Here is a 22,452-nt window from a genome sequence, read left to right as displayed (position 1 = left end):
AAAATTTTACGTACAACCACTATAAATTTAACTGAAAAAGAGTCCCACTATATAGATGTTCACAAATTGCAAATTTTAAAATTATTTGTAATTGTAGATTGCAAACAGGATGGTTTTGTTTTCTCAGCAAACTTCTATTGAAGTCAACTGATTGAAGATGATTAAGAATCAACTTATTATGCTTTATGGGGGGATCATTTAGATTTACTGAACAGAATGCTACAACGATGATGATTTACTGTGCAGATTAGATACAATGGTAGCCATCCCCACTCATCTTTCCAAACCTCATCTCCCTTCCATGGAACTCCCCTGTCTTACCTCTCATTTACCTGCTCGAGAATTAGAATCTCGGAACCGCTTGGTGTCCCCAGTGCAGGCCGGTGCTACTCCTGGCCCCTCTGGGACTAAAAATTGATAAGTGAATCTGAGCGGCTAGTAGTTCTGATGCTGAGCTTGCACTCAAGAAAAGGCAGAAGCGTTGATTGCAGTGAATTAACATTTCATAGAGCACTAATTTCACTGTAAAGCTACTGTGATTGGCTAAAGTATGCACCCACTGATTGTTCAAATAGTCTGACAGAAAGTCCCACAATCCTCTGAAAAATCTTGCCCCGTGCAATACAAAACAGTTCACAAGCTTATTCCCGAATGCTTTTGGAGAAGAAAATTTTAGAATTAAATGCAGTTGATTTTTTTCCAAAACATTCTGCATTGAAAATGTGTTTGCTTTTGTTTCATTCACAAACATTACCATCAAGTTGGATTAAATATATAGTGAGGTGGATAATTACCCATTCTTCTACTTAATTTAGTTTTGTTACAAATGAAACCTCTGCATTTATCGAAAATTTGCGACACCTACCTTATCAGAAAGTTCATTTATGGTTTCTGGCTTTTCATATTTCATCAGCCAGTTATCATTTCCTCTATCTGTCGGATAATTGAAAGGAAGAGAAGTCAAAGAGAAGTCTGGAACTGAATTCTTAAATTTAGTGATCTCCTAAAGTATCATACAACTTCCCCATTTTCCAATGCATTACCTTCGGAATTTGAGAGCTGTCTGACTAAAATGCCCCGTTGCAATCTGCTTTAATTTTACGCTGGCTTCTGTGGGTGCTACTTATAAAATGTTGCCTATTCAACATTCATTGCATAGTAAAATTTCAGATTGGATTGGCTATCCTAAAATTACCATTTAAAATAACCAGTTGAGTGCAGAAGAGAATTACCAGCATCTGCCTAATTTCTTAAAAGTCCTCTCGGTGTTGATAAACATGTGCAACTGAAGAACAAAAGAGAGAGTTTGGTCATTCATCTCTCCAGCCTTTCAGCCACTATTCAGTTAGACAATGACTGACCTGCTTCGCAATGATCTCCCAATCTTGGTTCCATACACATCAATGTCCCCTAAATAAAAGTCTTATCACTCCATTTTTAAAAACGTCAACTGATTGAGTCACAACAGTTAAGGGAAGCATTTCAAATTTCCATCTGTACATAAAGAAGGGCTCTCTGATATCATTCCTAAGCAGTCTACCTTTAATTTTAATGTTATGCCTCTTTGTTTTGGACTCTCTCACCAGGATCATAAAAAGATTTACTTATCACCCTAGTCTTTAATCAAACTTAAAATGTCATTAGATCATCTCTTAATCTCAATATCCAATTCATATTCTTCTTGGAGTTTGTTTCATTCGGTTATATCTAATTTCACTGATTCAGCTACAGTTAATACGTATCTACAATAGTCAAAGATCTCCCATTGATATTCCTTCAAAGTATCTGGCCTCAACGGAAGACAGCAAAGTGGAAGAACTCTGCATTATTTTAGCTTTTTTAACAACATAGTTCTCTAAAGTTTACTTAATAAACTTTGTCTAGAAAGCAAACATTCACCATGGATAAACAGGGTATGGCAGTGTTTTTCACACTGGGACAGCAACCTAAAGGACGACACTTTAAATATCAAAACGATAAACATGGAAATTAAATTCAGTAAGTGCACTAAATTACAGACCAACACCAGAAAAACCAAGAGTCAGAAAATCCATCTGGCTTCTTGATGGCCTTCAGGGACAAGAATGGGTGTCCCTAACATAATTTGTCTTAAAATGCATTCCAATCCTACTAAGGATGCTTAATATTGAATACAGTCAGAAGTAGCCTGACAAATCAGTTATCAATGACAATAAATAAAGAGGTTAGATTTGCTTAAAAAAAAAGGTATTGTGGCTAAGACGTCTGACATTAGATGCAAGTCCACAATTGGGCAACATTTTCTATATAATTGCATATGTAGAATTACATGGATGATGATGTTAGGATTGTTAGTCAGGCTAGCAGCATAGCATCCTTGAAACTATTAAAAGCTACATATAATAGCAAAGTCTCGCTTTTTGCAGACAGAAAGAATGCACATCCAGTGCATATTTTAACTCAACAAAATAGTCTACAGCCAATCTGATTCATTTCTCAGGGTAATGCCTCGATCAGAGTCAACCTGCTTGGTTTAGAATTGAAATAAAGCTGATGAGTCTGTCAATTGTTAATGGTGTTTTTGCATGGCTCTACCAGATACCACTTGCTAACCCAATCAGCACTCTCTGATCATAGAGTAAAAATACTGTTTTCTTTTTATTTTGGTAATTCTAGCAAATTATCCTAATTAACAAAATGTGAATCTTTTGCACAAAACTTAAACTTCATTTTGTAAATTATGTGCTAATTGTCACTGTGAATTCACTATTATTTATACTGAAGATTCCAGACTACGTCACTCAGTTTTCCAACTACATTTTCTTGTGCTGCTAGATTCATTGATATTATTTTCAACTCTATGTATATAAAGCAGGCTTAGTAAATCTGTTGCTTTGTATCAATAATTAATTAACATATTGGGAAAGGGGAAAATTGGGCAGAGACTTTTTTAAAAAGTTCTAATTCTCTACCTCTAAAGATAGATACATTCTAATTGGACAGCAAAACAAATTAAACAAAAATTCAAAGGCACGGACATTTTTCAGAACTAATAGACTTATCCAAACAAAGTTTACAATTCAACTTTAAAAGGAAATTTCAGATTTACCTGTGTTCCTGATTATGTAATCTAAGATCACCAATCTCTCAAACTGAGACTGAAACTGCTTACGAGTGTTTTCTGGTAATGGGTCTGTTTCAAATTTCCGAAGCCAATAGTCTGCTTCCTTGTAGTTTTCTACAAACAGTTGAAAGGAGCCAACCTACCGAAATAGGAAAGAGGCTGAGATCTGAATTTTTGTTCTGTTTGAGCTTTTTAAAGTGCCAGTCTACACAGTAAAAATACATGGTTGTTCCACACAGGACAAGAGGATTATTCAGCAAATTCCTGCAAGGGCTCAATGGTATATTAATGAACCTTATACATTAATAAGAAGCACGCAGCCATAAAAATTGTGTTAAAACTTAAATATCTACTGAAGTCCAACCTAACTAAACAAAATATAGTAACAAATGTTTTAGAAAATTACTACTTCAGATCAATTTACTGTGTTTTAAAATTTTTTTATCTGTATCTTAAGGGCATTGTTACTTTTTAACCCAACTTTGGTAGATTAACAATGGAGATCTGCTGGCTCTGTTTGCTCCATTCTCAAGGCAGTTATGTATAGCTATTTGATTGTGATAATATCAATTCATGCATTGTTCAGTACATGAAAAACTTTGCCACAGTGTGCACACATGGGAGCATTCTGGCACATCAACTATCAAAAATTAGTCATGGCAGCACAAAACTTAATAAAAAGCTAAATCTATATAATAGGCCACAAGTATTTTGCTTCTTTAAAATTTTATATTTCTGTATTGGTAGTTGGTTATATTCAAAGATAAAATGGGGTTGGAACTATCAAGAATTAGCAATTACTTACAAAAGATTAAGATTTATACCTTTGGAGGCAGCCCAATCCTATGGAACCTCCGACCAACTTTTGGTACTTTTTCGAGTGCATATTTCTTTCCTCTGGATTTTGCACGATCTATTGCACTATAGTTGAATGTTTCACTTGCAAGCCAGACGACCTATGTTTGAGAAAATATATAAAATGGGCTTATTGCTAGAATACATTTTGCGAAATGAATCAACTGTGAACTTAATTCTGTATTCACTTCTTGGGATAAAAAAAATACTTTAATAGCAGGATTGCTGCGCACATTCCATTACAACAATCTAAAAACATTTGCAGCTGGTACTAGTATTTTGACAAGAAAATGCTTGCACTATATGGCTTGACAATAGAGCCATCTTCTGGCCGTAAATAATTTACATTAATATAGCAGCTACTACTAAAATGGGTTTAGAACTAAAGACAGGTGGATTAGGAATGGGGACAAATCAAAGCCTTAGTGAAAGGGGGTTTTGAGAAGGCTTAAGTGGAAATACAGAAGAGATTACAGAGGGCCTAACATAGTTATACAAATACAATTTTGTGCAAATTTGTATTAAAACCAAGTCCAAGATTGTTTGTGCAGCATGGAAGGTGCTCATCCCAGTTAATGGCCTTTCTGAAACTTGCCCTACTTAAGATCAAAGATTAGTGCTACCAGCAAAAAGAAACAATAGAAGGTCAATGGTCATCTACTGTAATTTTGGGATCAAACACAAGTTACATTCAAATACATAATCAGGAAGGCAATTAGTATACAATCTAGAAGTACATGACCTACAAAAATATACGTATTTGTGCCAATGATTTAACATATTTTACTAATTAAAATTAACCTGCTTGATATGTTTAATTTTTTTCTTTAAATAAACAATGGTATTTGACCAATAAACAATGTGTTCAAACTTCACACCAAACTACTCTCACACAGCATTATTTAAACTACATCAATTCCCAATGTTATGTGGTATAGATGGAGTTATGCAGTCATCTTTTATGTTTCCAAAGCAAACTTTTTATATGCAAATGCAAGAAACATTTGTACCGTGGAGGTCAATGTTTCCTTAGAACAACAATTCCTTAAATGGAAAGAACTTCTGCAAAACCCTGGAATGCCCATATAAATAAGAATTATAGGAGTGAAATACTTTCAAGATCTTACATTAGCAATGCCAGTCTCATGCAGTTACAAAAATCTCTTTACCCATGTTTACTGTTACTTTCCTATAGAGATGTAACAATATAGCATGAAAGGTAACAGAAAGACGACACCCAGGAAAGAATAAAGAATTATATGTAATACTGCTCTGTTCTTTACATTGGCAGTTAGGAAGGTTCCTAAAGAATGAAGCAGCTTCTCGAGATGCAATGATGTAAGTTCTATATTTCAGCGATATTGATAAAACCTACAGTAACATACCTTTGTTTTTGGTACAACTCCCAGGCCCAGTTTTTCATCTACAAGGTAAGCACCAGCTTCTGACAAGTAACCTTGATTAGGTATGAGGCATCCACGTCCAAAACAACAAGGACAGCATATCTTGTGGAAAAATTTGGTCCATTTTGGATTTAACTGCCCATAGGGTTCTTCTGTTTTTGGTTTGAACACACCAATTATTTTCTGGAAAACAGAAGTGCGATGAAAATATCTTCATTTCAAAGGTAACCATACGGTATGAAGCTGAAATTTTGCATCCAATATTTAAATCAAATGCAGGAATAATTATAAAACATATATAAAAAAAAACATTGTGGGTTCTATAAATTGACTAAGTGCAGCTTTTTAATCGCTTATTTTCCAATAAAGGAAAAGTGAAACAGCATATTACAAACATGGTGTAAACTGTGTTCTTAACGTACTGATGCAATACAGACGAATTGTAGTGACTAGATCAGTGTTAGGCTGTCAATGGTACCAAGCGCAGACTTGCAAAGAAACAAGGTTGGTAGCTAACAACTTGAAATAAAACTGTAATCATACTGCAAAGCAGGCTATAGATGAGAGAGAGCCAGTCTATCCTGAAAACTGGGTTATAAATACCTAAATGTCAACTAAAAATAAAAAGACGCAGACTTGTCATCTCACACACAGATCTGCAACTAGAGATAGAAATTTTATCACTTTTCCCCATGCTAAAATTTTGAGATAGAATTTCCTTTAAAGGTGTGACTAATGGTATCGATCATGGTCCAAGAAATCAGTTGCTGTGAAATAGAATACTCATCTGCTGCTAAATAAAAAAATTTCACTGTGCACTTCAATAGCTATGGAACGATGGTCAAACATTGCAAACATTAGCAATTAGGTAATTAATTGGATACCAGATTGCCACTGCCTGCACAAGCATTAAATGTTAAAATAATTAGCTTGCTGTCTAAGTTGCCCTGCTCCTGCACAAACCTGCACTATATCAATGGTTTTCTATTGTTTGGCATTAGGGGTGGAGAGAGGAGAGAGAGAAATAGAGTGAGGGAGAGGGTGAGACACTTTTGGCAGAAAGGAGGGGAAGGACACCTGTGACTTAGAAGGGAGGTATGGGAAGAAACATCAATTGGCCCATAGACTTTAAGTTTCCGCAGGATGTTGCAAGATAGCAATCAGGCCTCAAGAATTGACCAGTTAAGCCTTGCAATGTAATGATTTAAATATTACACTTGGTCAAAGCTTAATGGCAGCCACTGCTGAGAGTTCTTGTGGCATAATAGTGGCACCCAGAGGTAGGGAAGAACTGGGTGAAAGTCCTACCTGCTCTACAGGTAGGAAAGAACGCTTTTGAACGGCAGTCACTGCTGAGGGCTCTTGTGGCACAATGTTAGTGACCCTTCCTCTGGACCAGAGACCTGGGCTCAAGCCTCATTTATTCCATTGGTGAGTCAATATCCTGATGCTTTAAACCAGTGGCTCTCAAATTTTTACATACAGATCACTTAGGTGAGGCAAGAATTCCCACAGACTAATTACCAAATCTATTCTACACACATTCACGCACTGTATAAAAAATTTTGGAATTAATCGGAGCTTATGGAAAATAAATATTTCACGACTAGTTTAGTATTAAACACAATAAATGTATCTGTATTTATTAATTTGCTTGTAATATTTATGTCAAAAAGGTAAACATTTTCATGTAATTATAATATTACCATCACACATTTCAAGGACTTTTTTTCCCCCTTTATTCATTCATTCATGGGATGAGGGCATTGCTGACCAGACAGCACGTATTGCCCATCCCTAATCGCCCAGAGGGCAATTTAGAGTCAACCACATTGCTGTGGGTTGAGAGTCACATGTAGGCCAGACCTGGTAAGGATGGCAGTTTCTTTCCCTGAAGGGCATTAGTGAACCAGATGGGTTTTTCTGACAATCGACAATGGTTCGTGGTCATCATTAGATTCTTAATTCCAGATATTTTACTGAATTCAAATTCCACCATCTGCCATGAATTTGAACCAGTGTCCCCAGAACATTATCTGGGTCTCTGGATTAACAGTCCAGTGATAATACTACTAGGCCATTGCCTCCCCCTAGTATTATAAAATTACAATAAGCTAAGAAATTATATTAATCAAACAAAACAGTAATATAAATCTTGTTCACAAGACCACACTGTGGTTACTTCCAAGGCAGGAAGCTGGTCTTCTGAGATGTCACTGGAGTGGTAGAGATGACGGTTTTGGCCTCTTATTACATAAGGCCTCTATAATTACGCTGCACGTCAGTGACTTGAACTTTGGGTCAGCTGAACATAACAGTAGATCAACACTGGTTTATGTATCATATTTTGAGAACCACTATGTGAAACACACCAAAGAAAGGTTGAAGCTCGTCCAGGCATTTGTAAGCAATTTAAAAAGAAAAGTGTCTTGAATCCTAATTAAACTCAAGCACCCACACCAGCACTGAAAATTTACAAGTATGGTACTGCATTCCATCACATTGCTATCTTATTTCTCCATTTTAACCCCATTTTCCCCTTTTTTTTGTACATTACCTTTCATTTGCTGGTTTAGATTCTGTACCTTCAATTTGTTGGTTAAGATGAAATGTTATTGTTTGCCTTTCTAAAAAAAAGTTCCCAGATCACCTGGAAAGAATGCTATGCGGTTTCAGCGCGTGAGCTAAACTTGTGGGTAATGTCAGTGTAACAACAATAAGTGCCTTTCACTACTGCCATCCATATGTGGATATACCAGTTTTCTTGTATCTTAGCTTTCTCAACCTTCCGTGGTACAGAATTCCACAGCATCACTACCAACTGAGTGAAGAAAATTTTCCTCAGTCTGAAATGATTTCCCTCATATCCTGGTGTGATCTTGGGTTCTAGACTCCCCAGCCAAGGAGATGTCTACCTGTAAATCCTCAGAGCAGTGTTTCATCTTTTGATCAAGCATTTTTCAGTATTGCGTTCAGTTCAACAGCTGCAGATCATATCCTCTCCTGATTTTGCTTTAGAAAGGCAACTGTTATCATTTATTCTACTTCTAGAAACTTGTTTTTTGAACGGTTTTCTACTGCCATCGCCTTCTGACTTGCACCATCATCCCTTTTTCACCATTTTAACTGCCTTCTACCCAATCTCAGACTTCTCCTGGGCCCCATTTCCTACCCTGAACATCTGAAAACCGGTGATATCTGACTTTCTGAGTGGATGATTCTAGATGGTAGAATTTAAATTTAACACAAATCTTGAATTAAGAATCTAATGACCATCGTGAAATCATTGTTGATTGTTGTAAAAACCCATTTGGTTCAACAATGTCCTTCAGGGAAGCAAAATGCCATGCTTACTTGGTCTAGCCTACACACAACTCCAGACCCTCAGCAATGTGGCTGGCTCTTAACTACCCACCAAAATGGCCTAGCGAGGCACCACAACAACCACTGCAAAGTAAGCTTCACATGGTCAGGAAGGAGAAATCACATCCATTGAGAGAGACAGCTGCAATGAGTATATATTGCAAGAATTGGAGGCAGCATAGGAATTCAGTACAGAGGGGAAAAGTTGCTTTTTACTTACTTTTGTTGGCTCATAGTTTGCAAAATTTCTTTTAACGGGATTAAATTAAAGCCAAGGATCAGGATCCAGAAGAAAAGAGTGACCACGCAGATAAGTTCATGGTTGGTGTTAGCTATTAATTTGACTATTATAGGTTACTTTCAGGTTGAAGATAAATAAGGTAAAATAGTTACAGTTACAAACTAAAAGTCCAGTACAAATTATTTAAAAATCAGATTAAGAATTAAGTAATTAAGAGAGAGATGCTGGGCCAGGCAATGTGATGGAACAGCATAGTGTGGGAGCTGGTGGATCCTATTGTGATTCATAGTGATCATATCTATAGAAAGTGTTGGTTGCTTGAGAAACTCTGGCTCAGGATTGATGAGCTGGAATCTGAACTTGTGTTCAAGGTTTTAAACTAAATAGTGGAGGGGGTGATTTTGTGGGGTGGAGTTGGAGTGGTGTAGGCGGTTGGGGGAATGGGAGGGATGTAGGTGGTTCAGTGCATGGAAATTATGGAAAAAGTTGAGGGAGGGGTGGGATGTTCAGCAGAGGTTAAAGTTTCCAGAACAAGTAATAGGACAGAGCATGGAAAGGCTCAGGAATATAACCTCAGGCACAGCAGATGTGGGAACAACTACATGAAAGGGGGCCAGTCAACACAGGACTGAGGGTGTTGTACTTAAATGCACGCAATATACAAAACAACGTAGATGCACTTGTAGTACAGATTGAAATTGGCATCACAGAGGCATGGCTGCAAGAGGATCAGGGTTGGGAACTAAATATCTAAAGATACACGTCCTATCAACAGGACAGACGGATGGGCAGAGGGGCAACAGTTACCTTCCTAGGAAGAAAATTAAAACATAAAGGTGGATAAATTCCCAGGACCTGATCAGGTGTACCCTAGAACTCTGTGGGAAGCTAGGGAAGTGATTGCTGGGCCCCTTGCTTAGATATTTGTACCAATTGTACAAGTGAGATGCTGGAAGACTGGAGGTTGGCTAACATGGTGCCACTATTTAAGAAAGGTGTTGAGAAAGCCAGGAAACTACAGACTGGTGACCCCGATATCCGCGGCGGGCAAGCTATTAGATGGAATGCTGAGGGACAGGATTTACATGCATCTGGAAGGCAAGGACTGACTAAGGATAGTCAACATGATTTCCCGCACAAAATCATGTCTCACTAACTTGAAGAAGTAACAAAGAGGATTGATGAGGGCAGAATGGTGGACACGATCTACATGGACTTAAATAAGATGTAGGAGAAGGTTACTCGTGGAAGACCGGTTAGCAAGATTAGGTCACGTGGAATACAGGGAGAACTAGCCATTTGGATACAGAACTGGCTCAAAGAGGGTGATGTGGAGGGTTGCTTTTCAGACTGGAGGCCATTGAGCAGTGGTGTGCCAAAAGGATCGGTGCTGGTTCCACTGCTTTTCGTCATTTATACAAATGATTTGGATGTGAACATAGGAGGTACGGTTAATAAGTTTGCAGATGACACCAAAATTGGAGGTGCAGTGGACTGCAAAGGAGGTTACCTCAGAGTACAATGGGACCTTGATCAGATGGGAGTTTAATTTAAATAAATGTGAGGTGCTGCATTTTGGAAAGGCAAATCAGGACATAAATTACACACATAATGGTAACGTCCTAGTGAGTATTGCTGAACAAAATCTCGGAGTGCAGGTTCATAGTTCCTTGAAAGTGGAGTTGCAGGTAGACGGGATAGTGAAGGTGGCATTTGGTATTCTTGCCTTTATTGGTCAGTGCATTGACTATAGGAGTTGGGAGGTCATGTTGCAGCCGTACAGGACACTGGTTAGGCCATTTTTGGAATATGGCATGCAATTCTGGTCTCCATGTTATAAGAAGGATGTTGTGAAATTGAAAGGGTTCAGAAAAGATTTAAGGATGTTGCCAGGGTTGGAGGGTTTGAGCTATAGGGAGAAGCTGAATAGGCTGGGGCTATTTTCCCTGGAGCATCGGAGGCTGAGGGGTGTCGTTTTAAGAGGTTTATAAAATCATGAGGGGCATGGATAGTCCAAAACTATAGGGCATAGGTTTAAAGTGAGGGGGAAGCATATAAAAGGGACCGTAATGGGCAACTTTTTCGTGCAGAGGGTAGTATGTGTATAGAATAAGGTGCCAGAGGATGTGGTGGAGGCTGGTATAATTACAAAATTTAAATGGCATGTGGTTTGGTATGTAAATAGGAAGGGTTTAAGAGGAATATGGGTCAAATACTGGCAAATGGAATTAGATTATTTTATAATATCTGGTTGGCATGGCCGAGTTGGACCAAAGGGTCTGTTTCCATGCTGTATAGATCTGGGACTCTGTGACTGTTGCCCTAAATCTCAGGTGCCTCTGTTCTGAAGAAGTGTCACTGGGCCCGAAACCAGTTTTTTTAAAAAATAGAGGATAATAGGCGCCTGGAGGTGATAGAAGCAGATACAATAGCAATGTTTAAGAGGCATTCAGACAGACATGAACAGACAGGGAAGAAAGGGATATGGATCTTGTGCAGACAAATTGGATTAGTTTAGGACGGCATCATGGTCAATACAGGCCAATGGGCCTGTCCCTGTGTTGTACTGTTCTATGTTCTGAATTAGAGCAGATCAAAGTTCTTTACAAACAAATATATGAAGAAGGAAAAGTAGGCTTTTCGGCCCTTCGAATATGTTCCAACATTTAATTGGATCATGAATGATCGGATTTTAATCTCAAGTGCACATTCCTGTCCATCACTGATAACACTTCATCCCCTTGAATACCAAGAATCTATCGAACTTTGCCTTAAATATATTCAAAAGACTCTGCTTCCACTGCCTCAGTACTACATGCAGGACAGAATCTAGTCGTGAGGAAATGAAATTTAATTTTCCTGGAAACTGAGGGGATTCTTACGTTACAACAGTTTGCTTCTGTTCTTTTTCTTTCTTAGTTTGGAAACTTCCAAACTCAGAACTGCTTTTTCTGCTAGATAATTCCTCCAGAGTCAAGTTAGATGAGTCATCCAATCTTGTTTTACCCCCTCTAACTCTATCTTTCAATCCAAGTCCAATTGTCTATCCCTAACAACAGCATCTTGGTGCTTATAACTGCTCTCCTTCTCAGATCCTGGTAGACTAACCCTGATTGTGATTTTTCAGAATACCTTAAGCTCTTGTTTCAAAACCCATCTCCAAAGCAATGTGAATCACATGGGCCTTATATTCAGGTGGAAATGCGCTAAGCTATCCTAAATCTATCACTTCTCTGAAGTAAAAGGTAAATCTAAAACAACTGTAAACAATCAGAGTCTCAACCTACCCTGTCTGTATACTAGCTGTTGCTATTGTCTTCCACTGTTGACAACTTACACATTCTTCCCATCAAAACAAACTTGCTGTCAAGCAACTTCAGAATAGGTTACACATTCCCTAATGTATTACCTTAAAGGCACCACCCCAAAACATGAGTTTTAAAACTCAGTTGTACAGTATTATATTAATATTGACTCTAAACTTTGTTTCACTTTAACATCATATACAAAGATAATGTTAAATGGATATAGCAACACTTATCTTTCATGCCATTTTCCACAGAATTCCTGTGTTGTAGTGTACAATCTGCACATGACATTTTCTCCATTGCTTCCACTCCTCAGTCTTGAAAATACCCCTTCTATCCCCATCCCTGACCACTGCCAACACTTCCCACCCCAAAACTCTATTCTTCCTTTTTAAGTCTCAATGTTGATTCTGACTGAGAATTTCAACAGACCCTCCTGCTCTTTGCTTATCTCAGCCTCACTCCCATGGAACCTTGCTTGGACCCTATTCAGTCCTCAGTATCTCTGGCTCCCATTCCCACTTTCGTTAACTTAGATCCAGGGCCGGCTCTTCACCCGCTTTGCTCCCGGCTGTTCTGAACTCAAATTGCAGCCGAGCCCCATCTAGTGGCAAAGTTTGGTTGCTGCAGGTAGTCCTGGGACTATGCCACATCCAGTGAAAGATGTCTATATGCAACTCAGTGAATCTAAAAAAAATACTGTAAGGTGGGCAATTCTTAAGCATTTTACAGCTTATTGCACTGCATTGTATTTATTTTAGATTTAGTGACATTTTATTTTGCAAGTTAATTTGGCTGGGAATTCACAGTATTGCACATTATAATACAGTATTTCAACTTGTACATTTGTTTCTCTAGGGTGAGAGATGTTGGAAAGAACCTAACTCTGGTTTTAATATTGATTTCTATGGGAACCTTAAAGTTATGATTTTCAAGAACACAGTCACGACATTAAGTGAGGACTTGCTTTATTAATATGCACTTCATAAAACTAAAGATATTTGAGAATTTCTATGTTTTAAGGAGGAAACTCAAACTGGCAGATAATTTGACAGATTCAAAATAGAATACCTTTCAATTTCATCCTTTACTGAAGTTCCATTTTCCCTTTCTTGGTTTGATGTGGGCATCTTCTCTCACTAATAGAAAGTTCCATTTAAATAAGATTCTGTAATTCGTGGCGGCAATAAATGGGCTTAAGAAATCTTTTCAAATCAGAGTATGATTCATTTTTTAAAGTAATTCATTTCTATTATATTTAAAGGAATTTTGTAATTTTTGAATTTTAAAGAAAAACATAAATACTTGGGTGGCACAAACAACATTATAATATGCCATTTAGAATTTACTTGAAATATCCATCAGCAAGGTAGAAAATTGCCTAGGTATTTCCTGTCCACAAAAAGCAAACATATCCGACAGACATTTCTGAAAATGCAAGTGCCAGTTACCAATCCAATTAAATAGTCAGAGAGGCTGATGTTTCGGGCCTAGACCCGAAACGTCAGCCTCTCTGCTCCTATGATGCTGCTTGGCCTGCTGTTTTCATCCAGCCCTGCACCTTGTTGTCTCGGATTCTCCAGCATCTGCAGTTCCTACTATCTCCAATTAAATAGTCATACCATGAAAGGAATACAGCATGTTAGGGAACGGAGTTTGGTGATTCCATCAGAGAAATGTGTCAAGAGGTTTTTTTTGGGGATCCCCAACTGCTCATTTAGTAACAGAGCATAAAGGTTATAGCCATAATCAGCTCCATCCCCAGAAGATCAATTAATCAAAGATATTTGATTTCCTGCTGCTGAAACTAGGGCAATGTTATTGAAAGGACAGGATAAGTTGAACATAGTTCGTTTCAATCTACCTCCAGATAATCATAACCAATATTGCAGAATTAACTTGTAGTTAGTTAAAAATGTCAGTTGCCACATATTCTACAAGTTTTGAAGGGTCTAGAAAATTCAGGCCACAAGGAAAATTATAGAAAGAGGCAGCGCAAAGAAAGTCCATTTACTGAGACATATTTGACTCTATAATTGATGTCTCAGAATGATTATAAACATGGAGAAAATTTGAGAATTGCACTGCAGAACAAATTTCATCCGTACTTATTCATTTAGTTTTCCTAAAACAAAAACTAATGAGGTAGTATAGAAAATTTTAGTGGCACGTACATACAAAAGGAACAGCAATTTGACATTCATAACGGAGTACGTAAAACGGTATGATAGAATACTGATCATATCATCTTTATCAACCATAGCAACCTTTGTAATTGTAGCTTGATGACACAGCCAAAAGTATTGTATACTCAAGACTAAGTGAAGTGTTTGCTTAAATCAAAAATGCAAAAAAAAACTCCCATTTCTCACTATTTAGGTTGATGAACTTTAAATTTAGCAAATAAAATAGCCATATACTGGAAAATACATGGGAGAGGCAGGAAAGAGAAGAAAAAAAAGACAGACACTATGTTTTCCCTCTTTTTGTTATACAGTAATGGTTTAAACTGCTTCCAGTATTACTTTGTTAGAAAAATATAACTCAACAAGTGCACTTTTTCCTAATTCCCACAGCAAATCCCTAAGAGCACAATGTTTTATACCAATAACTGCTATAAATCTAAAAACCAGAAGTAGATTGAACACATTACAGTGTTTTTCAAACACACACATCACGAGTAACACACCACACAGTAAAATAAATCCAGTATAAAACATGAAGTACTCCAGGCTCATGAAATCGATTTTTAAACATGACCCACTTATCAACTAGTCACCAAACCTGGTGAAAAGAAATCATGAGATTCACACTGCCCAATTAAACCTCTACTACATTCTATTCTACAGATTTCCCTAGGAGCATTACAAGTTTATGTTGGGTTCAAACAGTTTAAAGTTCAAACAGCCTGGCTATGACTTTTTAAATTAGGGTAAAAATAATTAATGTACAATCGTACGTATAAATAATTCAGGCCTGGGCAATTTGATCAAATACCTCACTCATGTGTGTCAATTTTCTAACAATATTGAGAAAGACAGATTGGATTTCAAATTTAGGACAATGTTTAGTTTCTTTTTCAAAGCATTTTATCATAACTTAAACTAATGACAGAACTAATCACCTTTCAACAGCAGGAAACAGTTTATGGAATATACAGAATAATGTCAAGTCAGTTATTCAGACTGAATAATTCAACTTGCTATTTTTATTGAATACAATTCTCATACTCTTACTGCCTTGGTGGGAATTGAATTCTAGTATATCTAAATTTACCCAAGCATTTTAAACATTTACGTTTCACAAATTTTGAAAAGATTGCACTGTAAGATGTACCAAGTAGAATTAAAATAACTAATATTTATAAGTACTGTAGAAAGTGATACAAACTTCAAAATAAAAAAATGGTTCTGTTTATTGGTACTACTAAGCAGCGATAGAAGTGTTAGAGGTTATAAACTCTCTACTGATGGATTAAAGGAGCCTATGTGTATGGAAGATAAATTGACATGTTCCAAAGTCAAGATGGAATATAGGGTTTTTTTTTAAACAGACAATTCTACATGTCATCCAGCAGAGGCTGGGAGGGAGCTGACATCCGCTTACATCATACTTTAGGCAAGTGATTGAAATTCGAGACAGAAAACAGTAGCATTTTGCTTATACCTTGAATCTTTATTCTGTGATGACATACTCCATCTTGATTTGGACTATATCTCCATTCCTTTGCTGTCACTAGGTCAAAATCCTAGAACTCCGTTTCCAACGTCCCTACACCCCAAGGACTGCAGCAGTTAAGGCCAGCAGTTTACCACCACCTTCTTCAGGACAATTAGGGATATCAATAAATGCTGGCCTAGCCAGTGGCACCCACATCCCATGAATGAATTTTTAAAAATGACAAATTTTCATTAAAAATCTATTATTAGTATAAGCCATTCTAAATAAAAATGAATTTGAAGTGGGTTTCACGTGCAAAGGAAAAATATTTTTTAAATATTCCCATGAAAATCAGAATAAAGCAAAAAGTATAATCTACATACAAACATTGTAGAAATATTTCAAACACTTAAGCCTTTCAGTAGCAGCATTATTCCAAATCATAATAATATGAAATGATTTTCTTTTCCATTCTCTAAAAGAGAAACATTAACATAACCAACATGGGAAACCACTGCTCTACTGTGGTTCATAAATGCCTACTCAAATAGATCTTTCCGTCACATCTAAAAGGTGGCAGCTTCATTATTCCCTCAACATTGCACTGGACCATTGCCTAGACAGCAAAGGTCCTGATATGAAACTTTTATTGCTTCAACCTTTGAACCAACGGTAGTGTTGCTATGATTGAGCCTAACTAGCATAATGAAGAATCTACTATGTTCTAACCGGTAGCTTTAATAAGACAGCTTTGTTTTAAACTGTTTCATGTATTAAGTTCTAACAAATTGCCTTGGAATGAAACGTGGGGGCGATGTGAAGTTGAACTGAATGCTGTACATAATGGGCCTACATGATTTGATTGCCATTGGGTCAGGAGGCATGTCAAACCCTACTGAAAATCAGGTGTAAGCTTTAACACACAAAGGTAGCTGTTTTTGCTGTTTGCACGCTCTCAGCTGCCGTTAGACAGAGGAAAAATATGGTATATAGACTCATAGTATCATATGGAATAATCATCCTGGGGAACGTGCAAGAAGATGATAAATACAACATGAAAATCAGTAACCAAAGGAAGCAGTGGAGCAAGTTTAATTTTGAATAAGATGTGGCAGAATCAAGATGAAGTTCAGGAAGAATTTCTGAACTCAGGGTCATGATGGGTTAGGCACTATCAATGATGGAGGAAACCACTGTAAATGATGAAAGCAAAAGACAAGTAGTCTAAGAGAGTTGGAATGGAAAGTGCAAACTTGGGCATAGAAAGGTATGTAAGAATTCAAAACCAGAACCAAAGAAATAAAAAGTTAATATGCTAAGGAGGCAGAAATTATGGGAGACTATCAAATAATACGTATAAACAGACACGTTATGGCCAAATACTTGTTGATCAATTGGAGTTCGTGAAGAGACCAGGAAAGCACTGGAGACATTAAGCTCTTACAAAAGGGAAAGTATGGCTAAAGGATTTTGGTATATGAGGAAAATTGGTAAAATTACAGAACAGATGGTGATCAAGGTGGAAGTAATTTATTAATTCACCAATTATTTAAAACTTCAGGATTTTACTGTAATAAATGTTGTTAACAATGTTATATCTTCAAGTTGAAGGTGAAGACATTCATCCAATTTAATTTAATTGTATTGAAGAGATTAACGTTAACCTTCTGCACATAGAAATTTTTACCAACTCATGGGTATTACAGGAATACTATTTCACACATCAGTACTTTATTGTTACATCAAGGTGCAATCAAACCAGTGTTTCAAATTTATATTTCAGCAGGAACAGAGGGCAGATAGGCAAGTAATCAAAACAGTGAAAAGGAAGACAAAATTTTCTTTTTGCTGCTGTCAATTCTTGGAGAGTCAAGAGTCACTTTTGTATGCATCAAACTTTCTGAACGAACTAAACATTAGAGTTGTCAGACAGAGTAGACTGCATTTACTAAATTCTTTTGAGTACCAAGCCTTCTCCTGTATATTTCCAGGAAGGCAGACTATCTGAATGGTGAGAGGTTGGAGAACAGGGAGGCGCAACGAGACCTGGGTGCCTTTGTACACCAGTTGCTGAAAGTAAGCAGGGAGATACAGCAGGCAGTGACGAAGGTAAAAGCATATGTTGGCTTTCATTGCCAAGAGAATTTCAGCCAGCTTTGAAATCCATGAAACCGTTCAGCACTACCACTCTAGCCTTATTGTTGGAAGTTTTTGAGAATCTCTAATTCTTCAGACTGGAGATTTTATCTAATATCGCCATTGTGGTGATCCCAGCTGGTGATAGTATTGGACAAGTAAGATCCCAGAAGAAAGCCTTGCTTGATAGATCACTTTTTTTTAAAAAAAAATGGTTGCAGTTGACTGTGTTGGTTAGCCACAAACATTCACACAAGGTTGCAAAGGTTCTTTTAAAGACAAAAGGTAAGTTTATTGCATAAGAACAATATAAAAGCTGTACGACAGTTAGAAAGATCTTAGCACAAACAATAAAGTTTAAATCTGTTTCCCAATATTATTATACAAACACACACTTCCAAGTAAATTTTAACTAAGTCCATCCAGTTTCTTTTCCTTAGATTATGGGGACAATTTTAGCATTCCTTTGAATCTGCTGGCAAAAACTTTTCCAGTTCCAACAACTTGAAGATTTTTATACAAACTCTCTTGCAGTGGAAACTCTACAAACTTAAAACACTTTGGCTCTGGTGATTGATTCACCTGAACTACAACCTTGATTCAAGGCAAAATGGAATGCTTGAGCCAAAATTGGCTGCGAGAGAGGGGGCATAGGTAGTTGTTTCTGGGACTGGAATACTGTTTCCAGTGGGGTTTTTCAGGGCTCAACGCTGGACTGTTTGTGGTAAACCTTAAATGATTTGGACTTAAACATAGAGTGGGATATGATCAAGAAATCTGTAACTGACACGTTAGTTGCCATTGGCCTAGAGCTGGAAAATGACATTAGTGTAGTCAGATCTTTGACCAGCACAAACACAATGGCTGCTTTCTGTACTATAAGCATCTGTGCCTTCTTTTCTGAAGTCAAAACTAAACTAAATGGCTCTAGTCTGTTGTAAACACACCAATATATACATCCTGTCCTTCATACTACAAGGGTTCTCCCAGGCACTTGATGACATTTGCGTGCTTTCTTGGAACCGATACACTTAGGTCACTGTTCCAAATGACTTTCTGACCTTTTTAAAATGAGGTACCTTCACAGAACTGACCCATGTCCATCTGCCTGTTTTGTGAAATACAATTCCTAAATTATATAAAACACTTGAATATACTTTGACCTGCCAAAAGAATCAATTCTGCTCTGTTGCTGCACTCTTTTTCTCCCACATTTACAGACTTCAAGTCAGAAGCGCAGTGCAATAGTTTCCAGTTGCTCGGATGAGTGAATCTGATTCAACACATGAAGCTTGATCCAATCTTGGACAATCACTCTGTTTATTCAGCATCACTGGACTTGGTATTTATGTATTGCATATTATCTTAAGGGTACAATGCAATCTCACGAAGACCTCCTTTGATGCAATCCAATGAAGTGGTTTTCAATTACTCAAAGTTGGGCTTTGACAACATTTACCTCTCACCATACTCTGTCCCACTCTTGCCTCCTATCATAAAAAAAAAGTCAGCTTTTCAAGATGTATGATAACTGTCACCTCTATGTTCCCATCCATGTTGAAGGTGAACGCATATTGTTGCTCCCTTTACATTACTAAGTCAGTACTTTTAAGGTCAGTGCTTCATCAGCAGAGGAGCCGCAACGGTTGAGAAGGCAGCTGGTTACAAGAATGGAAGTGACTATATTTTTGTTTTCTCATGAAGAAAATCAGGGGTTGTAGCAGAGTTCCTATGGTTGGCATCTGCACCCGAGTTGAGGGAAATCAATCAACATTTCATATCTGCCAATCCTGTTTGGAATACACTGTGGACAATGTTCAGTCAGTCTCCCACAGTATAGAAACATAGAAAATAGGAACAGGATTAGGCCATTCTGCTCTTCGTGACCACTCTGCCATTCAATACGATCATGGCCAATCATCCTCCTCAGTACCCTGTTCTCAATTTTGCTCCAAACCCTTTGATCCCTTTATTGATTTTGACTTTTGTTTTGTCACATGTACCAAAATACAGTGAAAGGCTTTGTTTACGAGCAGTATAGGCAGATCACAGCAAGCAAAAGACGTACAGATCAAACTGAAGAAGGGTCAAGGCCTGAAATGTGAGCCTTCCTGCTCCTCTGATGCTGCTTGGCCTGCTGTGTTCATCCAGCTCTACACCTTGTTATCTCAGACTTAGAGGCACACAGGTTACATTATTTGATGTCCATACCGGAAAGAAGCTGTTCCTGAACCTGCTTGTGCATGTGTTCAGGCTTCTGTATCTTCTGCATGATGGTAGAGGTTGGAGGAGGTCATTACCAGGGTGTGATGTGTCTTTGATGATGTTGACCACCTTTCCGCAGCAGCAAGACGTGTAAATGGAGTCTGTGGATGGAAGATTGGCTTCTGTGGTGGTCTGGGCTGTGCACTTTCTATAGCTTCTTACGGTCCTAGGTAGAGCAGTTGCCATACCAGACCATGATGCATCCGGACAGTATGCTTTCAATGGTCCATCTGTAGAAGTTGGTGAGGGACCTTATGGACATGCCAAATTTCATGAGCCACTTGAGGAAGAAGAGGCGTTGCTGTGCCTTCTTGATTATCGCATTTATGTGGGAGGTCCAGGACAGGTCATGGATTATCATCACTCCAAGGAACTTGATGCTCTTTACTCTCTCAACCTCTGTTCTGTTGATGTAGATGGGGACGTGTTCTACTCCCTTCTTTCTGAAGTCGATGATCAGTTTAGTTTTGCTGACGTTGACAGACAGATTGTTTTCACTGCACCACGTCACCAAGCCCTCTATCGCCCTTCCGTATTTGACTATAAGGGCTGCATCTAACCCCTCAAAAATTTAATGTTCTATCCTTGACTATTTTCTGTGGCAGAGAATTCCACAGGCTCACTGCACTCGCTGAAGAAATTTCTCCTCATTTCAGTTCTAATTGGCCGATCCATTTCCTCAAACTGTGACCCCTGGTTTTGGATTCTTCAGTCATCAAACAGATCGTTACTGTACTTACTCTATCTAGCCCTGTTAAGTATTTTACCAGTTTCATGATATCTTGCATCGTTCTGAATTCTAGTGAACATAGTCATAATCAATCCAGTCTCCCTCATATGTCAGTCCTCCTTTCCAGAAATCTGTCTAGTAAAGCTTTGTTGCACTTCCTCCATAGGAGAGAGCATTCTTCCTCAGATAAACTGCGCACAACATTCTAGGCTGATCTCACCAGGGCCCTGCACAATTGTAGCAAGACATCCCCACTCCGGATCTGACTTGTCCAATATTACCACTAGCTGGGATCACAACAATGGCAATGTTAGATGAAATAACCAGTTTGAAGAATTAAAGAGGTTCTCAAAAACTGCCAGCAATAAGGTCAGAGCGGCAGCGCTTAACTGTTTCACGGATTTCGAAGCTTTCCAGGAAAGGAAACAGGGGAAAACACCCCATTACGACCACCAGCAGCCTCAAAACAACATCTTACAGTTAATGAAAGACTAAAGTATAAGCAACGCGATGCAATGTAGGAGAGCGCAATCGGGTACAGTAATTCCTGCCGTTATATCAGTGGAAGTGGCGCTTCACTGACGGAGAATGGGCGAAGTGCTGGAGCACTGAACCAAGGTCAATCTGCAACGAAACTGTGCAAGGTTCAAGGAGACAGGTTAACAGCTGGTTTACTTAAACCTCGCGAACTTTCGTTAAAAGAACGAACAACTCATAGCTCGGGGGCCGGGCAGCGGCTACAGCTCGGACACTCCGCCCCCGATCCCGACCCAACCGGGACACACACTCACCCCTTTGGGATCTTTGACGAAGTAGCTGCCGCTCGACCCCTGCGAAATCCTTTGCGGGTAAACGCCGTTCTCGATCGCCTGCTCGGCCCGCAAGACAACGTCGTTGAATTCAGGGTCCTCGGGGAAGTGGTTGAGGTCGGGGCCCTGGCTGCTGGGGCTCTGCGGGTGCTCACAGCAGCTGTCGCCCGGGCTCAGGCAGCTCAGGAGCGGCTCCTTCTCCGGATACAAGAGCAGCAGCGAGGAGGAAGAGCCCAGCTCCGAGTCGTCGTCTCCCTCAGCCTCCTCCCGCTCGGCACGGGGCACGAAGCGGACGGCTGCCCCCGGTTTACCGGCACGCCTGGCGAAGCGGAGGGGATGAACGGCGGCGGCAGTAGCGCTGAACCCCGGGCCGGAGGCCGCGTCCCCGCCGCCCACCGACAGCCGCTCGAGCGCCGGCCACTGGCCGCTCAGCGCGAGCTCGTCCATTCGATTGTGATGTGACAAGGGGGCGGGGCCACACATTCTTGCCTCCGCCTCCGCCGTCGCCGCGCAACAGGCACGTTCACACCCACCTCCCGCGCGAGCGCGACACCTCTTCCTCCCCGAGGACCGCGCACG

At 38.9% G+C, this 22,452-nt stretch overlaps 1 protein-coding gene across 1 annotated transcript in view; it reads right to left on the bottom strand.

Annotated features, from left to right (window-relative positions):
• The window catches only part of pi4k2b (phosphatidylinositol 4-kinase type 2 beta), a 33,663-nt gene extending 11,211 nt beyond the window's left edge, over positions 1–22,452 (bottom strand). Inside the window, exons 1-5 of the mRNA XM_020531712.2 lie at positions 21,856–22,452; positions 5,344–5,544; positions 3,928–4,059; positions 3,089–3,242; positions 866–933 (exon numbers count right to left, since the gene is read on the bottom strand). Coding sequence (XP_020387301.2) covers positions 866–933; positions 3,089–3,242; positions 3,928–4,059; positions 5,344–5,544; positions 21,856–22,356 — 1,056 coding nt within the window. The 5' untranslated portion in view covers positions 22,357–22,452. The remainder of the gene's footprint in view (positions 1–865; positions 934–3,088; positions 3,243–3,927; positions 4,060–5,343; positions 5,545–21,855) is intronic.

This window comes from Rhincodon typus, chromosome 1, assembly GCF_021869965.1.
Source record: "Rhincodon typus isolate 14 chromosome 1, sRhiTyp1.1, whole genome shotgun sequence".
Classification (NCBI taxonomy): domain Eukaryota; kingdom Metazoa; phylum Chordata; class Chondrichthyes; order Orectolobiformes; family Rhincodontidae; genus Rhincodon; species Rhincodon typus.
This window is presented reverse-complemented; position numbering and strand designations above follow the sequence as displayed.